The sequence below is a fragment of the Nycticebus coucang genome, chromosome 8, assembly GCF_027406575.1.
Source record: "Nycticebus coucang isolate mNycCou1 chromosome 8, mNycCou1.pri, whole genome shotgun sequence".
Classification (NCBI taxonomy): Eukaryota; Metazoa; Chordata; class Mammalia; order Primates; family Lorisidae; genus Nycticebus; species Nycticebus coucang.
The window spans coordinates 86,397,274-86,420,649 of record NC_069787.1 but is presented as its reverse complement, the minus strand read 5'-3'; the positions used below and the strand labels follow the sequence as shown (position 1 = coordinate 86,420,649).

Here is a 23,376-nt window from a genome sequence, read left to right as displayed (position 1 = left end):
CAGTTGAGTCCTTCCCCAAGGAGTGTGCCATATGCCCCTACATTGTACGCATTAGGTGGCAACTTACTCCCTCTTTTGCCTCCCCCTTTCTTGAATTTAATTGTGTCTGTCTCTTGTATGGGTCTGTAGTTGTTGATCTACTAGTTTCAGCATAGTATTGAGTTGGATGCTTAGTATATGGTATATGGGATGCTTGCTTATCCATTCTTGAGATACTTTACTTAGGAGAATGTTCTCCAAATCCATCCAGATAAACATAAGAGATGCGAAGTCTTCATATTTTTTATGGCTGAATAGCATTCTATGGTATACATATACCACATACACCAGTTTATTAATCCATTCATGGGTTGATGGGTACTTGGGTTGTTTCCACATCTTTGTGATTGTGAATTGAGTTTCTATAAACATTTGAATGCAAATGTCCTTAAGATATAATGTTTTTTTCCTTCTGTGTAGAAACCTAGTAATAGGACTGTGGGATCAAATGGAAGGTTGCTTTTAGCTCTTTGAGGATTCTTCATATTTCTTTCCAAAGAGGCTGCATTAGTTTGCAGTATGACCAATAAGTGTTCCCCCTCTCTCCACACACACACCAGCATCTGCAGCTTTGGGTCATTGTGATGTGGGCTATTCTCACTGGGGTTAGATGATATCTCAAAGTGGTTTTGATTTGCATTTCACTGATAATTAGGAATGATGAGCATTTTTTCATGTGCTTGTTGGCCATTTGTCCTCTTGGGAATAGATTACGTTCATGTATCTTGATTAATGGGATTGTTTGCTCATTTCTTATAGATTTGCTTGAGTTCTTTGTAGATTCTGGTTATTAGCTCTTTGTCAGATTCGTAACCTTCTCCCAATCTGAAGGTGGTCTATTTACCTTGTTGATTGTGTCCTTACCTGTGCAGAAGCTTTTAACATGATCAGGACTCATTTATTTGTTTTTGTTATTACTGCAATTGCTAGTGGCGTCTTCTTCATAAAATTTCTCCCGTAAAGAGTTTTTCCTACCCTTTCTTCTAGAGTTTTTATTTTGTGTCATAGATTTAAATCTTTTATCCACCATGAGTTAACTTTTGTAAGTGATAAGAGGTGTTGGTCCAGTTTCCGTCTTTTACATGTGGCTAACCAATTCTCCCAGCGCCATTTATTAAATAGGGCTTCTTTTCTTAGTATAAGCTTTTGTTTGGTTTATCAAAGACCAGATAGTGATAGGAGGCTGGTTACATCTCTAGGTTCTCAATTCTGATCAATCAAGCATCCCATGTACTCAATACAGATCTGTGTTTCTGTTTTTATGACAGTACCATGCTGTTTTAATCACTACAGCCTTGTGTACTGTTGGTATTGAAAACTAATCTGAAGACCATAGTGATCAAAACAGCATATTGGCACAAAATTAAATTGAAGTCTGGTAACATGATGCCTCCAAATTTGTTTCTATTCTGTATAATTGTGTTGGCTATTTCAGTTTTTTTCCGGTTTCATAGAAAATGAAGAAATATTTTTTCAAGTTCTTCAAAGTATGACATTGGTATTTTAATGGGCATTGCACTGAATCTGTAGATCATTTTGGGTAGTATAGACCTTTTAATGATGTCATTTCCTCCCAGGCATGAGCTTGGTATAGTCTTCCATTTATTAATCTCTGAACCAGATGATAATGAAGCTATCAAAACCTGTGGGATACTGCAAAAGCAGTCCTAGGAGAAAAACTTATTGCATTAAATGCTCACATCCAAAAGACTAAAAGGGCACAAATGAACTACCTAATGAGTCATCTCAAGGAACTGGAAAAAGATGAGCAATCTCATCCCACACTATTAAAAGAAGAAAAATAGGGCGGCGCCTGTGGCTCAGTCCGTAGGACGCTGGCCCCATATAACGAGGGTGACGGGTTCAAACCCGGCCCCAGCCAAACTGCAACCAAAAAATAGCTGGGCGTTGTGGTGGGCGCCTGTAGTCCCAGCTACTTGGGAGGCTGAGGCAAGAGAATCACTTAAGCCCAGGAGTTGGAGGTTGCTGTGAGCTGTGTGAGGCCACGGCACTCTACCGAGGGCCATAAAGTGAGACTCTGTCTCTACAAAAAAAAAAAAAAGAAAAAAAGAAGAAGAAAAATAAACAAAATTAGATCAGAATGAGGCTGAGGCAAGAGAATCACTTAAGCCCAGGAGTTGGAGGTTGCTGTGAGCTGTGTGATGCCATGGCACTCTACCGAGGGCCATAAAGTGAGACTCTGTCTCTACAAAAAAAAAAAAAAAAAGAAGAAGAAGAAGAAGAAAAATAACCAAAATTAGATCAGAACTAAATGAAATCAAGAACAAAAATCCATTCAGAAGATTAATGAAACAAAAAGTTGGTTATTTGAAAAAATAGGTAAAATTGGTAAACCTTTGGCCAGATTAACCAGAAATAAAAAAGTAACATCTTTAATAACCTCAATCTGAAATGAAAAAGGGGAAATAACAACAGATACCAAAGAGATACAAATTATCATCACTGAATACTACCAAAAACTCTATGTCCAGAAATTTGAAAATGTGAAGGAAATGGACAAATTCCTGGAATCAAACTACCTCCTTAGACATAACTAAGAAGAAATAGAACTCTTGGGCTTGGCTAATTTAGATGACAAGTTCACCATGTTTTAAAACCTAGCCAAAAAATAAAATGTTCATTTAATATGTCTGTTGAAAGATTGCTAATAATTATTAATTAGTCAGTATCCTGTCTACTCTGTGAATGTGTAATCATATTGCCCATTTTCAAATGTGGGATCTTTAACTTTTCTCTGAAGAGTATTTGAGTTACTTTATTTCTAATAGAAATCTCAAGAGTTCTGTTTCCATATGGGGAGGATGCAGACTTTTCTCCCAGTTTCCCCAGAAAGGGACTATTTAGACATGTGGCCCTGCAGTGGTTGGCTTACCCCAATAGCCACCTGCCAGCTCACACCCCCACCAAGGCCCAGTGGTATCTGTTTTCCCAATTGAAGGAAGGGTGGGGAGGAAGCACCAGGTCAGTGTTGGGATCCCATGCTGGCGTGTGAGCTCCCAGGCGTGGTGCCTCATCCTCATTATCTCACACCTGGACCAGTCTGCAGTCACTCTTGACTGGTTCCCAGCCTCCAGCTGGTCCCTGGTCCTGCAGCCTCCCAATCTCTACTTGGCTCATTCCTACCTCAGGCCTCCATGGTTGTTGCTGTCACCTCTTTTAGAGTACAAGTACCCCAAATTTTCTCCCAGCTGGTACTTTCTCATCATTCTCTCTCAGCTCAAGTGTCAGCTCCTCAGGGGACAGTCCTTTACACCACTCCTCTCCTCACTCCCTGCTTTCCTTTCCTCATGGCACCAACTGGCTTTGCAGACTATTTTGTTTACTTTGTAGGTGTCTTTCTCACAGTGGAAGATCTAAGTTGACACCCCCAGGCCATATCCCCAGAATCTAGAGAGTCTCACACATAGTAGGTATTGAATATATCCTGTCTTTTCTGCCATAGTATTATGGAAGCTAATATTTGTAGGATATGAGCTACAGTGGCCAAAAGAGCTTTTCATATGTCCTCATCTCATGTATGATTATGACTTCTTTTCTGCCATGACTAGACTGAAGGGATGAGGATGATGGGTCACTTTCTTATATCACTGGGGACATCAGACTTAGGATGTACCTATACTATCTGCATATCCTTATAGTCTTGGTCCATGTTGTATTTTACGTTTTTTACTTTACATCATGAGCATTTTCCTGATTATCCTTATTTATAGTGGCTGAATCACCACAGAGTATTTCGTGTTTGACAGTGTCCTCACTTTGTAGAATGAGGAACTGAGGAAAAAAGGAAGTTGTGGGCTTATATGGCATGGTTGACTTGACATTGTTCTACTTTGCTCTCCTCTATCCAATGAAATATTCAGAGAAAGGGATGGAGACAGGCACTGTTGGGCCACTTCTCCTATCTTCTTCTTCTTTCCCATCTTGGAGAGAGCCCCTATGACATAGGCTTCCCTCACAAAACAAAATCAGTTACTCCACTGTCAAATGTGCAGACACCTCAGCACGACCCCATAGAGTATTCCTGAAAATCTGCTGAGAATTAAGTGTGCATGATGTCCGTTCACACAGTAGATATGACTCCTCACTGCTTATGACCCAAGTTCTCTCACTCCCCAAATCATACCATAGTTACCTACTTCAAATATTTTCTCTCATGAGATGATTCAGCCACGTGCATGGTTGACATCCTAGCACCAAAGCCTTGGAAATCTCTTCTCTCATGTTTATCTTACTAAGCACTTGGTTTGGGTCCTGTTGGGCAAAATGGTATATCCAGAACCTGTGTTTCACCAGAACTTTCTTTGGGCCAACTTCTAGTTTATTCTTATGTCCATAAGAAGTCCACATCATAAATTTTTCCAATGAAAACTTTTTTCCTTACTTATTTTGGACTTGGCTGTTGTAGATACTTCATTGGATCAGGCCTAAAAGATTGCCCAAGCCAACAATATTATATTCAGCATTTTAAACTTACTGGATTTAATGGCTAGAAACTGATGTAATTAAGAACATTTTCTGGCAAGACATGATTGCAAGAGGGACTTTACCTAACAATTGCAATCAGTGTAACCTGGCTTATTGTACCCTCAATGAATCCCCAACAATAAAAAAAAAAAGAACATTTTCTAAGCAATAAGGGCATTTTTTTACTTCCCTGCAGAAAGCTGAGAGAATTGGCTGGCCTAAAATGAAGAAGGAGGTGTGTGGGTAATTTTCTTCTAGGAAATAATCATGTTTTAGGGGGTGAAATAGAAAAGCATTCAGATTCTTAGCCTGTCATTTCCATGGCCTGTGGATTTAGCAGGTCCCCACAGTTGCAGGAAGTTTGGGCAAGAGAGAAGAACAGAGGTGTCAGGCTAGGTTGAGAAGCATACAGATGCCAGGAGGAAAGAAAGTTCAAGAGAGAGAAGAAAATCTTTCATTGTTGGTGTGTTCTCACCAGAGTCTGCTCTCCCTGACCACTGGATGATCAAATGCTAGCTTACCATCCTTCTTCCTTTGCATGCTGCCTTTCCAAATCTGGAAATGATCAGTGGAGAGGACCTTGGCTCCAGAGGCTTAAACACTGCAGGACACACACTTCCTCAGAGGCCTCAGCCTCCTCACTACTCAGGAGGTGTCACTTCCCTCCTTCTGCAGTCAGATACTGGCCCTGTTGCTGTGTCAGGAGCTCCAGCAGCCAGACCCTCGTGGCAGGAGGCAAAAGGAACATGGTGATCAGGGCAGGCAAAGGGTAGCACAGCAACAGGGAGGTGGGATGCTGGGAAGAGTCGGCCAGATCTGGCTTCCAACCCAGCACCACTGCCAACCACCACCTCAACCCTGTCTCCAACATAGGATCGGAGGACATTGTGAAGAGAACAAGAGAGAATGGCCCACAGTGACTACCCAACAAACTGTTCATGTATTTCCCATCACCAGCAATAACAGACCTTCACCTATGAGTGCCAGGAGAAATGTGCAAAGTCTTCTGGTAGCCAGGCTTTGAGAGATATTGCCAAATGTGTGGTGTTCCCCAAATCAGGAACACTGTACTGGATAGTCACAGGGTCCACAGACTTTTTTGGTCAAGATCAGGAGTCCCTGATTCTGGCCAAGACAGAGATTCTCTGGTTTCTGCTCCAGCTAAAAATGATGAGGATCAACACCACTGGTGAGAGCATAGGGTGCCATGCACTTTGCAAGAAGTGGCCTGCACATCAGTATGGAGTTGGTGGGCCATGTATGAAAGGTTACCCAGCATATGGGCAGGGGTCTAGAGTGAAGCCCTGTTTAGTCAATCATTTATTATGATTAATCATCCAATCAGCCCACAACTGCACATGGATCTTAGGGGAAGATGGAAGGACGATGGAATGTCTCTTGGAAAAAGTGAGAATCTTGAAGTTGCGGATGATGGGTCAGTTCATAGTGCCAGTGCTTACTGGCTGGGCGACCTTGGACAAGTCACCCAAGCCTACCTAGCCTCTATTTCTTTGTCTGTAAAACAAATATAGTAGTATTTGTTTTTCAAGATTGTCAAAAAGAAGATAATACTATGTATATTTGAAAGCACTTAACTCTGTTCCTGAATATAGTAGGTGCTCTTTTCTTGACCTAAATCCCAACCCTTTTTACTCAAAGGCTTTTGACTTATTCAATCCTATAGATCAGTGGTTCTCAACCTTCCTAATGCTGCAACCCTTTAAACAGTTCCTCATGTTGTAGGACCATAAAGTGCTTCATGAGTAGCAACAAAAATAATTTTATGGTTGGGGGTCACCACAACATGAGGAACTATATTAAAGGGTCGCGGCATTAGGAAGGTTGAGAACCACCACTATAGATAAAAGTAAATCCTAGCAGTTTCTACCTGAAACCTAGATTGTGTTGGCTTTGCTCACACACTTCTTCTAATGCCCTGTGCAGACCCCCTTCCCCTGCCCAGTTCTTCTGGAGCACACAATGTGGAGACTCATGGGTGTTGTCCAATGTTTGCTTTCTCTCCTGCCCTAGCCTCCTTCAACTTGAGGGATCATTATATTCCAGATACCACCACTTTCTTAGACCTCAGTACTGCACTGGGTCTCCCAGTGACTTAGAGCTAGCTACACTGTGCTTCATGTGGAACATAGAAGAAGCCTTGCAGGGTGGTCCACCTAGACCAAGGTGGTGCTCTCCTGCTCCTGTACCATCCAGGGTGCTCAGTGCAGTATCTCTGTCTCCCTCCAGAGAACCTGCGATCATGGAAGTGTGGGCCAGATCCTAGCGAGCAGGGCTTTGTGACTGGGCTGCCTCAGCTGTAGGATCCTGCATGTTCCCTGGCACTCCAACTGGTACCCCTTGCCCTGGGTGATCAGCAGTTTCACTGACAGGAATCCTTAGGGATATCTGTGGTTCTCTTAAATTATCCCCTGCATTCCTAACCCTGGTCAGAAAGGGCCTCACTTTTGCTGAGGAACATAAGTTTTCTAAATGGACTCCAAGGAAGGCAGAGATGCCATGAGGCAGCCAGAGGCTGTGCATGAAAATCACTCCATTTGGTCTCAGCAGCACTCAGCATCATGGAAGACATGATGAGCATATGGGCCCAGATGCAGAGCAGCAGGTCTTTATATAGACTGCTTTAATCTGAAAAAACAAAGTGAGACTCTGGAAACAGCCTGAGAAGTTTCTGGAAAGACCCAGACCTCACACTACAACACCAGGTAGGAAGTATGGAAGGCCTGCCAGATTCATCATTTTGACCAGAGGTTCTCCTCCACGTTCCACCTGGCGTCAGGTGACCAGGGGATCGCGTGTCTCCATCCATGACTGGGAGAAATGGCTTTGAAGTAACATGAAAACTCCAACTGAAGAGAAGACAAGGTATATGTTAAGAGAATCAAATAAAGGGGCTGGATGGATAGGTTTATTTTTGAAATTTAAACTCTCTGAAGTAAAGTTGTCATAGTTACCTGCTTGTTTTTACTTGTATTTATGAGATCTGAAGGCTACAGAATTAAAATAATCCTTCTCTGTGTGAAGTGTATGTCTGTAATAACAAGCACCAAGGAGCACCTGGGCTGTTCTCACCATGTCAGCTTCTTCTTTTTTTCCCCTAGTCTGTCAGTGTTGCCCAGGCCTGTTGAGGGGAACTCATGATTAGAAAGCTGAAGTTAACATGGCTTTGTTTTGCCACACACATTCAGGGGCCCTGAAGATTCAGACATATATTATTGTATGCTCATAAAGTCTCATCGCCAGCCCATACCTGGCTCAGTGACAGCCACATATCTTTCCACACCAAAAAACATTTATTAATACAGAAGCCTACACTGGAACGTTTTACGAGCTTCGTATGATGCTGTGAGTCATATTTACGAGCATAAATTCATGATGTGCCATGGTGATAGAAAACAAAAGTGCATTCTGATCTGCATGGTTTTTAAGGCCTTAGGTAAGGGTATACCCAGGCTTGGAGAAGGCACTGGGCTTGGATATGTCCCTCAGTGGCCACTTTGCTGTGGGCAGGCCACCATCTTCTCTGTTGTCATACCCTTGGCTGCGATCGGAGGAGGATGGCCACCTTCCAGGCTTTACTATTACCAGGGGCATAGCATGGCTCCTCTCCCTAGTTTCCATTTGGGGGAAGCTGAAATCCAGAAAAGACCATCCCAAACTGTACTCTAGGCTGTAGTGTAGAAAGCCACAACCTTACAATTGGTGAGCGTGGAAGGAAACTTGAGGGATGACTCTGCAGGACACTAGTATCTCCTTTCAATGTCTGGGTCATACCAAGTGATACATGAATGTCAGATTGACACAGTGCCGTGTTAAAGTGAGTATAGCAGAAAGTTGAATAAAATTATGTAGTTACCCAAAGAGCATCTTCTGATCTTTAATGTATGTGTGTATCTCAACAGATACACCAAATCATCTTTCCAAGCTCAAATTTCCAACTCTTACAATTTTTCCCTTATTGACCCATGTTTTAAACACTACCTGTCTATTTAGTATAATTCATGTTTCTATTTTGATTGGTTTTAGCCATATAGCTACCAGTCAGATACCTTAGCAGCATGAGATAGTGACTAACACTCTAGACTCAGCTGATGTATTTTCATCATAAAGCAGAGAAATGTGAGGCAGGCATGACTCTGTTTGCAGGAAATGGATGCCTGCCATTTGATGTTTTGAAATACTGAAATCTACTCACGGACTCAGAGGTCCAGGAACCTCTGCTGTGGTACATTATTGTAAAATAAAATTGAGTTTGCTTGTCTTAACTTATAGGGATTAACTGACTGCAGTAATGAAAATAATAACTACAGGAAGAAGGTATTATATTCACACTCTTCACCAGTTTTCTTTCATATTCTTTTTCCCCCCTTTTTTCCTAGCTGCCTTTTAAGCAGAAACTTGCATTATTTTCTTAAAGAGTCACTGCAGTGTCTTTTCCTGACTTTTATCATCACAGCCGGAAGTTCTCCAGTAGTCACGTGGCCATGAATTCAGCATCACAGTGGATGAGGGTCACTTTGTTCCTCCCCCATTTAGAATGGGGAAGAATTCTCTGTGTCAGTGTGCACAAAGCATTCTCTGCTTAGGTAGTGCAAAAGGGAAGTAGGTGGATGATTTTTGAGCAGCCCCACAATTGGATTATTGAGAAAATTTAGGTACTGAAAAATTATTAAAGGTATGATTAAAAGTCATATTGGTAGTGACCTTTAATAATGGAATCTAATGTTCTAAAAGAGGCCGCGTGCAATAGCTCATACCTGCACTCCTAGCACTCTGGGAGACTGAGGCAGGTGGATTTGCTTGAGCTTAACAGTTGGAGACCAGCCTAAGCAAGAGTGAGATTTCATCTCTACTAAAAATAGAAAAACTAGCTGGCAGTTGTGGCAGGTGACCGTAGTCCCAGCTACTCCAGAGGCTGAGGCAGGTAGATTGCTTGAACTCAAGAGTTTGAGACCAGCCTGAGCAAGAGTGAGATCCCATCTCTACTAAACATAGAAAAACTAGCTGGGTGTCATGGCGGGTGCCTGTAGGTTCAACTACTTGGGAGGCTGAGGCAAGAGGATCAAGCGAGCCCAAGAGTTTAAGGTTGCTGTGAGCTATGATGCCATGGCAGCCTACCCCAAGATGACAGAGTGAGACTATCACAAAGTAATAATAATAATCAAAATAATAATAATTCTAAAAGAAAGTTGGTTCCCATCTTTTTTTAATTTATAACCTTAATGGCCTCAGAGGAGACGCCAAACTCTGGCAGAAAGAAACAACTCACTCCTAGGATCACACATTTCAAAGCCACCTAAAATCCTAATCTTCCAACCTCACCTAATTATAGAAAATGGTATCATGGGATAGAATAATTTAGCAAGGCAAATCAAAACTCTTATCTTTTCAAAAATTACCTAGCCTTATTTTTACTGGTATCTCATTCTGAAAATCCCATCAGACTGTGCAGGTTTGCTTGCATTCCAAGTGACGCATGCGTGACTTCCTTGTTTTTCCATTTCCTTGTTGAAGGACATCTTGGTTGCTTCTACTTTTTAGCAGTTACAAAGAAAACTACAATGTAATTCTGCATACATTCTTTTCTGTGTACACAAGTATATACCCAAGAGTGCAATTGCTAGGCTCTCTGGTAAGACTTTGATTTTATAAGGAATTGCCAAACTGTCTTCCAAAGTGCTATACTAGTTTGTATTCCCACCAGCAATGAGAGAGAATTATTATTATTCTGCTTCCTCACTAACATTTGTTATTGGCAGTTTTAGGAATTTTAGCCACTCTGATAAGTATGTAGTGGTACTGCATTGCAGTTTTAATATGCCTTTCCCTAGTGATGAATGATGTTGAACATCTTCTCTCATTTGCCATCCAGGTATCTTTTTTGATGAAGTGTCTACTCTGATTTTCTGCCCATTTTTTAAAAATGGGCTTTTTTTCTTATTGTTTAATGTTAAGACTTCTTTTTATGTTCTAAAAGTAAGTCCTTTAATGATACATGCGTTGCAAATGAAAAACCTATCTTTTCATTCTCTTATTAGTATTTTCAAAAAGCAAAGTTTTTCCTTTTGATTAAGTCCAATTTGTCAGTTTTTTTCCTTCAGGATTGGGTTTTTGTGTTAAAGACTCACTGATAAACCCAAGATCACATAGATTTTCTCCTATTTTTTCTTCTAGAAGTTTTATAGTTTTCCATTTTATATTCAGATCCATGATCCTTTTTGAATTATGTTTTATGTAAGTTATAAGATATGTATGTGCCCAGGTTCATGTTTTTGCATGTAGACATCCCTTTGTTCTAGCACCACTTGTTCAAAAGATTTCCCTCAAAAGGGTGGATGCAGTGGCTCATGCCTCTAATCCCAGCATTCTGGGAGGCTAAGGCGGAAGGATCCCTTGAGCTCAGGGGTTTAAGAGCAGCCTGAGCAAGAGTGAGATCCTGGCTCTAATAAATATAGCAAAACGAGCCAGGCATTGTGGTGGGCACCTATAGTCTCAGATACTCAATAAGCTGAGGCAGGAGGATCTCTTGAACCTGGGAGTGTGAGGTTGCTGTTAGCTAATCTGTTGCCATGGCACTCTAGCCTGGGTCACAGAGTGCGACTCTGTCTCAAAACTTCCTTCATTGAATTACCTTTGGACCATTGTCAAAATTTTTGGCAATACTCATATAGTTCTATTTCTGGGCCCTCTATTCTGTCCAATTGGTCTATCTGTCCATCCCTCTGCCAATACCATCATCTTGCCTGGTTACTGTGGCCAGATAATAGATCTTAAAACTGGGGAGTATGATTCTTCAAACTTAATTTGGCTTTTTAAAAATTGTTTTATCCATTCTGGTTTCTTTGCCTTTCCATACAAGTTTTAGAATTATTCTCTATTACAAAGATTCCTGATAAGATTTTGATAGAAAGTTCATTAGACTTAGATTTTGAATGAATTTATATCTTTATCGTATGGAACCTTCTAATCTTGAACATAGTATATCCACTTATTTTTTTCTTGCATCAGCACATTACAGTTTTGTCATATCGACCCTGATATATCTTGTTAGATTTATGCCTTTGACATTTGTCAAAACTTGTCTTATGACCCAGCATATAGAGTACTTTGGAAAATTGCCACACATACTTGAATATATATTCTGCAGTTTTTAGATGAGTTTTTCTATATATATTAAATAGGTCACGTCTGTCCCTTCTGGGTTTTGTATGCATATTACTGGGAGAGTTTGAAAGGTATCCCGCCATGATTGTGGATCTCGTACCTGGGCTCTGTCATTTTTATTTGTGTTATGTATTTTGAGGTGATTAAGGGCATATAAATTTAGAGTTAGAGTATCCACCTGGTCAAGTGATCTTTTTATAAATATGAGATATCCCTCTTCAATTATGATTATGGCCTTAAAATCTGCTTTGGTATTAGCTATGCTAACTTACGTCTTTCATTACTGTTTCCATGTACATCTTTTCTTCATTCTTTAACCTTTAAATTTTCTGTGCCCTTATATTTGAACTATATTTCTTAGAAGCTATTCATATGTATTTACATACACACACACATACCTCATACGTTCGTGTCTGTGTGTTTTGTTATATCTGATTTGAAATCGTAATCCTTTATTTGGAGTATTTGGTAAATTTACATTTAATGTAAAACAGGCATGTGCAACCTTTGTAAAGACTTTTTTTGCTTATCTGTGATGGTAGATACCATGAAAATTATGCATGTAACTTTTTTTTTTTTGCTAATTTAGCTTTTGTTATCATTTTTGTTTTTATTTATTTTTTAATTGTATTTGTTTTGGGGGGTTTTTTTGAGACAGACTCTCACTATTTTGCCCTCAGTAGAGTGCTGTAGCATCACAGCTCACAGCAACCTCAAACTTATGGACTTAAGCGATTCTCTTGTTTCCACCTCCCAAGTAGCTGGGACTACAGGTACCCGCCACAATGCCCAGCTATTTTTTTGTTGCAGTTGTCATTGCTGTTTAGCTGGCCTGGGCTGGGTTCGAACCCACCAGCCTGGGTATATGGGGCCAGCGCCCTACTCACTAAGCCACAGGTACCACCCTCTTTTGTAGTTTCTTTTTTTTTTTTTGTAGAGACAGAGTCTCACTTTACCGCCCTCGGTACAGTGCCATGACGTCACAGGACTCACAGCAACCTCCAGCTCTTGGGCTTAAACAATTTTCCTGCCTCAGCCTCCCAAGCAGCTGGGACTACAGGCGCCCGCCACAACGCCCAGCTATTTTTTTGTTGCAATTCGGCCGGGGCTGGGTTTGAACCTGCCACCCTCAGTATATGGGGCCGGCACCCTACTCATTGAGCCACAGGCACCGCCCTCTTTTGTAGTTTCTTGATGTGAAATCTTGAATTATTGATTTGGGACATTGCCTCTTTTCTAAATAAGAATTTAGTCCTATAAATTTCCCTCAAAGCATTACTTTAGCTGCATCCCAGATTTTGCATAGTCATTTTGGTTCAGCTAAGAATATTTCCCAACTTTCCTTTGGGATGTCCTTCTTGAGTCTTGGAATTTTTGTTTTGTTGTTGTTTTATTTACAGCATCTCATTCTGTTGCCTGGGCATGAGTACATTGGTGTCATCATAGCTCTCACTGCATCCTCCAACTCCTGGGCTCAACTGATCATCCTGCTTTAGTCTCCTGAGTAGCTGGGACTATGGGCGCATGCCACCTTGCCTAGCTGATTTTTCTGTTTTTTGTAGAGACAGAGGTTACTATGTTGCTCAGACTGGTCTTGAACTCTTGACCTTCAGCAAGCCTCCTGTCTGAGCTTTGAAAGTAAGCCACTATGCCTGGCTCCTTGGATTATTAAGGAGGATGTTATTTGATTCCAAGTGAATAGAGATATTCCTATTATCTTTGTTATTAATTTCTAGTTTAATTCCATTATGGTCACAGAATATATTTTCTATGATTTCAATTCTTTTAAATTTGTTAAGATTTACTTAACATAGAATATTGTATACATTGGTGAATGTTCATAGATCCTTAGATAAAGTTATTGTTGATGGGTTCAGTGCTCTACAAATGTCACCAAGATCCAAGGAGAGGATGTGTGTCTTTACAGTTAGAGTAGTTTTGAAGTTTCCAACTATAATTTTGGGTTTATCTGTTTTTCCTTTCAGTTGTATCAGTTTTGGCTTTGTGTATTTGTAATTTTTGTTGTTAGATGCATATACATTTATTATGTGGTTTTGGTGACATAACCCTTTAATCAAAGTATTTCCCTATTTATCTTGGGTAATTTTTTATGCTCTGAAGTCTATTTTGCCTGATAATGATATAGCCACTCTAGCTTTCTTTTGATTTCTATTTGCATGTTACATCTTTTTTCATTCTTTTACTTTTACTCAACCTATTCATTATATTTCAATTAAGATTCTTATAGATAGTATATATTAATAGTTGGGTCATTTTTTTAATCATTCAAAAAAATCTCTTGCTGCACTTACTTCATCTCCATATTTTAAGTAATTCTCGATGTGTTAGGATTTAGTCTATCTTTCTATATGATTTCTGTTTGTTTCCTGTGTTTTCCTCATTTTTCTTTTTCCTGACTTCTTTTAAGCTATTTCAACAGTTTTAGTATTAAATTTTAATTTTATGAATTGTGCTTTGTTATATCCCTTTCTTAAATTTTTTTAGTGGCTGCTATTAGAATTGTAAAATACTTTCCACATTCTACTATGTCTGGTATTTTATCACTTCAATTGGAATATAGAAATCTTACTACTGCTGGGCACAGTGGCTCATGCCTATAACCCCAGGATTTTGAAAGGCTAAAGTAAAAGCATTTTTTTGAAACCAGGAGTTTGAGACCAGCCTAGGCTGTACATAGTGAGACCTTGTCTCTCCTAAAATAATTTTTTTTTTTTTAATTAGCTGGGTCTGGTGGTATGAGCCTGAGACAGTCTCATTTACTTAGGAGGCTGAGGCAGTTGGGATTGCTTGAGCCCAGGAGTTTGAGGTTGTAGTGGGCTATGATTGTGCCATTACATTTCAGCCTAGGCAACAGAGTGTGACCTTTACTCTTAAAAGAAAAAGAAACCTTGCTACCTTTGCCCTCCCTCACTTATGTTCCAGTTATCTTCTGTTGAGTTCAGCTGGGAACATCTATATACATTGAAAAGCCCATCAGAATACATTATGTTTTATGCTTTTCTAAGAAAAAATATCTTCTAGAGAAAGATGACATCTGTTTCTGTGCTCTTCCTGTATTCCTGATGTTCTATGTTTCCTTCTGGTATTATTTCCTTTGTCTCTGAAGAACTTGCTTTAGCAATTCTTTTTTTTTTTTTGCAGTTTTGGTCGGGGCTAGGCTTGAACCCACCACCCCCAGTATATGGGGCCAGCACCCTACTCCTTGAGCCACAGGTGCTGCCCCTGCTTTAGCAATTCTTTTAGAGCATGCCTATTTCTATTAGCTTTCTTTCATCTGAGAATCTCTTTATTTAACCTTTTTCCTGATAACATGTTGATATCATGATATTGATCCTGAATGATATTTGCTAGATATAAGATTCTAGTTTGATAGAATTATGGAACATATACCACTCCTTTCTGGCCTCATTGGTTTCTGATGGGAAATCCAAAGCATTGTTTCCCTGTAACTGTGGTCCCCATCCCCTGGGCCTCAGACTGGTGCTGGTCTATGGCCTGTTAGGAACTGGGCCACACAGCAGGATCCCTCATACTCCTGTCTGTGGAAAAACTGTCTTCCATGAGACTGGTCTGCTAGGAACTGGGCTGCACAACAGGTGGGTAGTGGGCAGTGAGCAGGCGAAGTCTCATCTGTAGTGACAGCTGCTCCCATCACTGGCATCGCCACCTGAGCTCCACCTCTTGTCAGATCCCTCCCCCAACCCTGTCCATGGAAAAGTTGATGAAACTGGGGGGTCCCTGATGCCAAAAAGGTTGGGGACACTGCCCTATAAGTAATACATCCGTTTTTTTCTTCTTGCTTTCAAGATTTTACCTTTAGCAAGTTTGATTATGATGTGTTTGGATGTGTATTTCTTCGGGTTTTGTCTTGTTTGGGATTTACTCAGCTTCTTGAATCTGTAGGTTTCTTTCTTTCATCATATTTAGAACAGTATTAGTTATTATTTCTTCAAATGCCTTTTTATCCATTCAGTATCTATCCTCTCATTCTGGAATGCCAATGACACAGCCTTTTGTTATTTTCTGACAGGTCCCCAAGCCACTCTTCATTTGTGTTCTCATCTTTTTTCCCCTTTCTATCGCTCAGATCAGATCATTTCTATTTGTTTACCAACTCTTTTAATATCTCTATTCTACTATTGTGTCCATACAATGAGATTTGAAAAAAATCTTGGTTATTTTATTTTTGTTCCTAAAATTTCCATTTGATTCTTCTTCATGCATTCTATTTTTAATGATACATTCTATTCCATTATTTATCTCAAGAGTGATTGCTTCTTTTTAGCATCTTTATAATAACACTTTAATGGCTTTGTCAGATAATTCCACAACATATTTGTCATTTTATTTATTGTTTTTTGTTGATTGTTTTTTTTTCATGTGAGTTGAGATTTTCATGGTTGGTTGTATGTGAAGTAATTTATCCTGGCTATTTTATATATTAAATTATGAGACTCTGCCTTATTGAAACCCTACAGAGAATATTGATATTTTTGTCTCAGCAACTGATTATGCTAGTTAGGTTCAGGCTGCAGGTTGGAACTGTAATTTCAGTTTCAAAGGTTTTGCAGTGCTACGTCAATCTATCTGGTGTGTCCTTCCCCCAAGAGTCAGTCTGGGATATGGCAGAGATTTATCTGTTAGCTCAGTTCTTTAAGTCTTTGGTATGCTAGCAGGGTCAATTCCTGGCATGCACAAGTTCGGGTGAGCCTAGGAGTTCACCAACAGTTTCATAGGACTGCTTTCCTGGGCACTTTCTGATTCTCTCCCCAGTACTTTCTGGTTCCCTGGGTTTTCCATGTTCTGTCTCACCAAATCAGGCCACGTCTGTGCCAAACGCTAGGAGAATAGAGAAAGAACAAAGATTTTTTTTTTTCTGCACAGGCTCCTGTTGCTGCTACCACCGCCACTGCAAATGGCCTGAGGCATTAGAAGATGGAGGAAAAGGAGTGAAAAATACCCGAGGGTTTTCATCTACTCTAGGAGCTTTTAGGAGTTCCCTTCCCCACTCTTTAAGCTGAATTTGTCTTGGAGCTTTTTGTCTGTCCCACAATGCTCACTTCTGGAGTTTGAGTTTGTTGAGTTCAGCTGGGAAAGCAGTGCCAAACTCACCACAAGTTTTAGTGGTGCTTTGAATTCATTGCCTGCCCCCAGTCTGCCTATTACCATTACTTTTCAGTGTTCTCAAATAGCTGTGCTATGCATTTTCTTCAGGGTTTTTTTTTGTTTAGAGATAGGGTCTTGGTGTGCCACCCAGGCTAGAGTACAGTGGCCCAATCATAGCTCACTCCAGCTTCGAACTCCTATGCTCAGCTGATCCTCCTGCCTCAGCCTCCCAAGTAACTGAGACTACAGTGCGTCAACATACCCAGTTAATTTTTAAAAAAAACTTTTGCAACAGGGTTGTGCTGTGTTGTCCAGGCTAGTTCTAATTCCTGGCCTCAAGTGATCCTCCTGCCCTGGCCTCCTAAAGTGTTGGGATTACAGGCAGGAGTCACTTCCCCTGGCTTGTTCAGGGTTGAGAGTTCCATGCAAAGGGAGAAAAAGGGTGGCATGAGTTTTCACTATTTTACCCAGAACTTGAACCTCTCATATAATTAAATTTTTTATTTCTAATTAAAAATATATCCTTATATACAGGATAATAGTTGATGTTATTGATAAGAGTTCAGTCAAGTAGCTAAACCATATAATTTTCAATTCTTTTAGGCTTCTGTATGCCTACATTTCTATCAGCTGTACATGATACTATTTTGGTTTCTTCCTTTGATCACATAATTCTCACCATGTTTTTCTTTTTTTTTTTTTTTTTTTTTTGTAGAGACAGAGTCTCACTGTACCGCCCTCAGGTAGAGTGCCGTGGCATCACACGGCTCACAGCAACCTCTAACTCTTGGGCTTCCGCGATTCTCTTGCCTCAGCCTCCCGAGCAGCTGGGACTACAGGCGCCTGCCACAACGCCCAGCTATTTTTTTTGTTGTTGTTGCAGTTTGGCCGGGGCTGGGTTTGAACCCGCCACCCTCGGCATATGGGGCCGGCGCCCTACTCACTGAGCCACAGGCACCGCCCTCTCACCATGTTTTTCTATTTGCACGTTCTAACTAGCCTTGTGGGGGAATGTATTTTGTCATTTCTTTGGGTGATTTCCTGGGAGCAGAGCCTCTGCACCCCATCCTATGGCAGGGCTGGTCAGGGGCAGTGAGCCTGGATGTAGTTCAGCTAAGCTCTCTGAGGCAGTTCTGAGAAAAATTGGGTGGGAATCTTCACCGAAGACCCCTGATGTGAAGTGCACCTTCCCTTAAGTTTGTGCATACTTCAGACAAATTGAACTACAACTAACATTTTCAAAAAGTAGTCTTCTTTGAACTCATCAAGTTAGGTGTAATTTCAGAACAAATTTACATATAGCTCTTTTAAGATGCGGATCTTTGCAGAAATCACACCTGATGCAGTTAAACTGGCAGCTGTTCTCTGGCACACTCAGGAAGTGGGAGAGGATCTCAGTGGAGGTACAAATTCATTCACATGTAATTCAGAGTTCACATTAAAGTTTAGTCACCCCTATGACCTTCCTTTCATTGTGAGTGATCGGTTAAGAAATGTTCAGCCTCTTCTTGAGAACTAGGGAAATAATAATCCAGCTTGGTTGCTATGATCAAAGTCACTTGAAGCCAATCTAGTTCCAGCTTCATATTGGGGAAGAGAATCAGGCTCTATGTGAACTCCTGTAGCAGCCCCTTAATTTCACTAAGCCTCTGTTACTTCGTATATATAACATGCCACATATTTACCTTGCAAGGTGAGGCTGTTGTGAAGAATGAATGGGAAAACATACAGGAAATTGCAGAGCCTTCTGAAATGTAAAGCATCATATCAGTGTTTATTACAAAATGTTTAAACTACCAATTAAAGATAAAAATAGGATGTGAATGATGATTAAGAGGGAATAAAGTCAAATGGTAGAATCACTGGTTCCATGATGGTTCCTGCCTCACAGGACATGGACTTATTTATGGGAGGGGCATAATTATGAGGTCTCTAGGTGCTTGAGCTGGTAAATCCCCACCTGAGCTCCTTCCAGCCCTGAGTTTGTGACTCTGCAAACAGGTGCCACAGAGTTAGGGATGCCCAAGTGTGTTTCTCCCAGGACTGCAGCAATTAGCATGGGCATGCTTCCTGGGGTTTGGTTATCAGTGCCTCTTCTCCCAGGCTCCCCTGACCCCCAGGCACAAAGGATCATGATCCTTCTGCCCACTTCAAAGAGACTGTGTTTGGGCTTAGAGCCCCAAGAACAGATTTAGTTACTAGCTGTACGCACAGTGCCCCAGCTCTGAAAATGTAGTTTTGCTTTAACTTGAAAGTTCAGGCTTCTAGATACAGATCCTCTTCAGGGACCCACCTGAGTTACCCCCCTGCCCTGTACTAGCCATCTCCAGCCCCAACAGACTCCCTCTTCCCACCCCTAAGGGTCACCAGGGTCTTGCCTCTATCACTATGGCCAGTAAATCCAGGGTCGGCAGCACTCTGGGAGAGGGGGTTGAAGGTAGGCTCCAGGCACACCCCCAGTGCTTCAAGCAGCAAGTGTGAGCCTGACTGTCACGGTGTCCATCCAGCAGGGTATAAGCAGGCATGGGCCAGCTGACCACTTCCTTCTCCCTCCCACCCTTGTAGATCACCTCCAATGAGAAACACCTGGAGAGCTTCAAGAATTCGGGCAGCCTCCTGCAGGCTCTGGAGCAGCTGGCCCCGGCTAGTGGGTAAGTGGGCCCTGGAAGAGCAGTACAGAGTCAGCAAACACCCTCAACCATTCCTCAGGGACCACCACCTTCCAGCCTGTCATTGCCCATGCAGAGGTACTGCCCAGCCCCTCCTCCAGCTGGACACCCCTTGTGGTAAGGAAAGGGGAGAAGTCAGCAAGGGAAAGAAGGTCCTGCCAAAGGAAACAACATTCCCACCTTGAGGCATCCTAGGAGGGAGAGCAGATGGTGGTGGTGGGAGAGGCAGCCCCTGGCCCATCACTCGCACCCCCATCAGTAGCAGGCCCTGGGGATGTCCTTATCTCACCTCCTGGAGCACCTGCAGGCCTCTGTTCTGAGGCTCCAGGATGTGTCCCTTGGCCAGCTCTCCTGAAAACAGACCGGAACCACACATAATGGAGTATTTGACACCCAGAAGCTGACAGTGTGGGCTTAGGCCAGCCTTCTAGTCTTTGGCTGTACAATGTATCTGGGAGTGATAGCCACAGACTAGGCCTGTTCCATGCTGTGAAAGCAGAACTGGCATCTCATCCAGCCCCATGGTGACACTAATGCTCTGAGGAGTGAGAGAGCCCCTGGAGAGGGTTCATCTCACCATGACATGCACGACCTCCCCCATTGAACGTGAGAGGTGTGGCAGGTGAGGGAGTGGGGCTTACAAATTTTACACTCTTAACAAAAATGTGAATACCAAAAAGCAAACTGCTAGGGCTAAAGAAAAGGGTGCCCTAGATATCCACCCTTCAGGCACCTGGTGCCAGATAACTAGATTTAGTGTGTGTGGCAGCGCCAGAGCCTGGTTGTGGCTGGGTGAGCACAATTAACCTCCTCCCCTGGGCCATTGTCCCAGAACTAAAGGACGTGGCTAGAAGTTGTGGTGGCCACAGTACCCTGAGCTCCAGAGGCTCTCCACACCCTGAGGAGGACCCCACACCTCCTAAGGGTGCCTGACCTTCACTCGACATAAAATGGGTCTGCCTTTTCCTGGCAGTTTGTTCTCAGAACTATAAGGTTCTATGACATCTGCTGCCTGGTGTGTGTTTGGTATTAATTTGAAGAAAAATTTCGTGACTGAGGCATTGCCAAGACAGTAAGTCTGCAGAGAAGGCTCAGGCTCAACCACACTTTTGCATTTAATTCTGAATTGGGTGGGAAGAATCAATAATCATCCTTCGTCTTCCCCACCCATTTCCTCTTTAGCTTAAACCAGCGGTTCTCAACCTGTGGGTCACAACCCCTTTTTAACAATGAAAATAACATTGCAGCATTAGGAAGGTTGAGAACCACTTGCTTAAACCAAAGAAGCTCTTATTCGTGGTTTTCCGTGAGGCAAGGTGAAGGAGAGGTTGGCTTTGATGCCAGGGGCCCCCTTCTCAGCTTATGGGGCCACCAGGGGTAAGGCACGGATAGTGATCTCATGGCTGAGCTACAGGCCTTCTGCTAGGCTGGTTTGTGAGAAGCAGGTGACATCCATCCTCAGGCATCCTGGCCTTGTGCAAAAAAAAAAAAAAAAAAAAATGCTGTGACAAAGCACCCTAAGCAGCTTTGTGCTGAGGAAGGGAAGGGGATAGCCATGGAGGAGTGGCGTTTGACATAAGAGCCCCTCCTCACCTAACAGGGGCTTCTGACTGCCTTTATGCCATGTTATGGTACATCCTCATGCTCCACCCAATTTGGACCATGTGTATCAAAACAAAGCTCAGTGCTCCAGCGAGACTGGTGGCCTTTTTTTCACTCACATCTGGCACTCCAGCATGTAAAATGTCTACACCAGGAAGATCTCATATTGGGTGGGGAGTTGCTACTAGAAGTTGTCTCATTTGGGCTTTCGTTCAGATGGCCCAACAAGAAAAGGTTTTCTTGTGCCAACCAAGAATGAGTGGATGGCAGTGTGCTTGGTTCCGGGGCTGCTCTGGTGGGTAGAGTGGGTAACGTGGCCACACCAGACTAGCCTGGACTCAGCCAGAGGCAGGCTGAGTTCAAACGCATTCCCACCATCCCGCAGGGCCTTTGATGCATAGAGCAAGAATGCATGGCACCACCTCCTGGGTCGCAGCCCCACTGCCACCCTCGCCTCTCATGCAACTCCCCCACCCCACCCATCTATTTGGTAACAGATCTATTTCTGTGCAGTCAAGGGGGTGCCCAAGCTAATTTTACACCGCAAGGGTCACTGCTATGTGTCAGTCTTTTCTTTACTAACAGTTGTTAAGGCACAGGTTTAAAAGTGTTCCAAACAATCTCTCCCAGTAGCAAAGTTTCCATTTTAAGCTCTTAATTGCACATCCACACCATTGAGGGTGAGAAGCCCAAAGCTCCTGACTGATGTCTGATGCAAGCAGGGAAGGTCACGGTGCAGGGTGTGGAGTGGGTCTGGGACACTCAAATTAGCTCCTACAGACCCAGGGAGGGCCCCAGAGCACAGTAGGGTCTGGCTATCTGCCTGACTTGTCCTTACAGGGTTTCAGTGGTCTCCTGACAAGACTGGCTCAGGTGAGTGGTGGCTGTGGCCAGCTCAGGCTAGCCTAGGGGGCCTGGCATGGGAAATTCTGAGCTCACCTGGACTGCAGGCTAGGGGTTCTCACCTCACATACCTAGAACTGGGGTTTCCTGCTTCTGCTTCCCTGAAAGATGCACATGGGCAGCTCTATAAAGCAGCCGGCCCATTAGACATGGGTGCGAAAGGGGCCAGCCCCTCTAAAAGAGGACATTTTACCCCAGAGAAGGTGTTCAGTATCTCTCCTTTGCTCCCCCCCACCCCCACAGTTCATCTACTGACAGTGTTGTGGCTTCTTTGGCCCTGGAAATCCTCAAGCTCTTGGGCACTTGGCAAGAAGGCATTTAGCACCAGCCCTACTGCAGGGCAAGGTCGGCTTCCAAGTACACTCACCACATCACCACCGTATTTGGACCTAATAAAGTCGGCTGAACCCAGAACCTGCCAGCTGAAGTGCTTTTACTGACTCTGCGACCTAGGAAGTGATTCAGAATGGACCTCCTCAGTTGCTGTGGGATGCACGTGAGGAGCCCAGGTTTGCTAGGCATTCTCCTAAATGTCCTTTCCCTCTGTGTGGGCCAGGTAGGCCCCTCCAAAATGCTAACGAAACAGATGAGAAGCACAATCCTCGGCCTGTCAGCATCTGTGCACACCTCTCAAGAGACAAATGCAAAAGACCAGGCAGATGCTCGCCTAACCACAACTCCAGAGTAAGCCTTTGGGAGCTAGTTTGAGCCTCTTGTCTTCCTCCCACTTTTATCTTTCTTCATTTTAGGGATAAAGTGATTCCAAGAATCCTGGGGAGGACTGAGTGAGTCCCCAGGCACAGGCAGTTAAGCCTGCCTGAAGGAATGCAAAATGCTCAAGGACACTAGCTTCCTTGAAGCTTTGCCCACCCAGATGGGATGATGGCATCAAGGTAGAATCATTCCTTTTACCTGCTTATCCTTGAAATCTTTCCAACTTCTGTCTCACATTCCTTCATACAGATGCCTGAGAACAACCTTAACAGTCACGCCCTGAAAGTATTTGGTGGACATGTGGAAGTATGCTGGGGCTGTGGTAGTGGGGAAGGCTTGCTCTCAAATCCAGAATGGAAGCCAGGGGTGAGCCTTGGCATCCCTGGGGGCTCAGGCTCCTTTTCTCCCATCTTGCAAAATGAGAGGGTTAGATAAGTGGGTGCTAACCCTCCCTCGCCCAGTTCCAGTGCTCTGTTTCTCTAAAGAGGGCATTTGCCCCATTAACACTGTCCAGATGGATCCTGTGTTCTAGACAGCAGCCACCTGCTACTAGAGTGAGTGGGACAGCAGGTGGCCCCATCTACCGCATCATAGGAGGCTGGTAACAGTCACTGGGTAGTTTGCCAGTTTCCATTTGGCTTTACAATGAAAACAG

At 42.8% G+C, this 23,376-nt stretch overlaps 1 protein-coding gene across 4 annotated transcripts in view; it reads left to right on the top strand.

Annotated features, from left to right (window-relative positions):
- The window catches only part of ULK4 (unc-51 like kinase 4), a 663,197-nt gene extending 640,030 nt beyond the window's left edge, over positions 1-23,167 (top strand). For 3 of the 4 annotated variants that reach the window (XM_053600787.1, XM_053600785.1, XM_053600786.1), the window contains 2 exons: positions 19,399-19,484; positions 22,251-23,167. In XM_053600787.1, the coding sequence (XP_053456762.1) occupies positions 19,399-19,484; positions 22,251-22,329 (165 nt within the window). In that variant the 3' untranslated portion in view covers positions 22,330-23,167. The remainder of the gene's footprint in view (positions 1-19,398; positions 19,485-22,250) is intronic. The other variant, XM_053600788.1, reaches the window with a different exon arrangement.
- Positions 23,168-23,376: the final 209 nt, after the last annotated feature.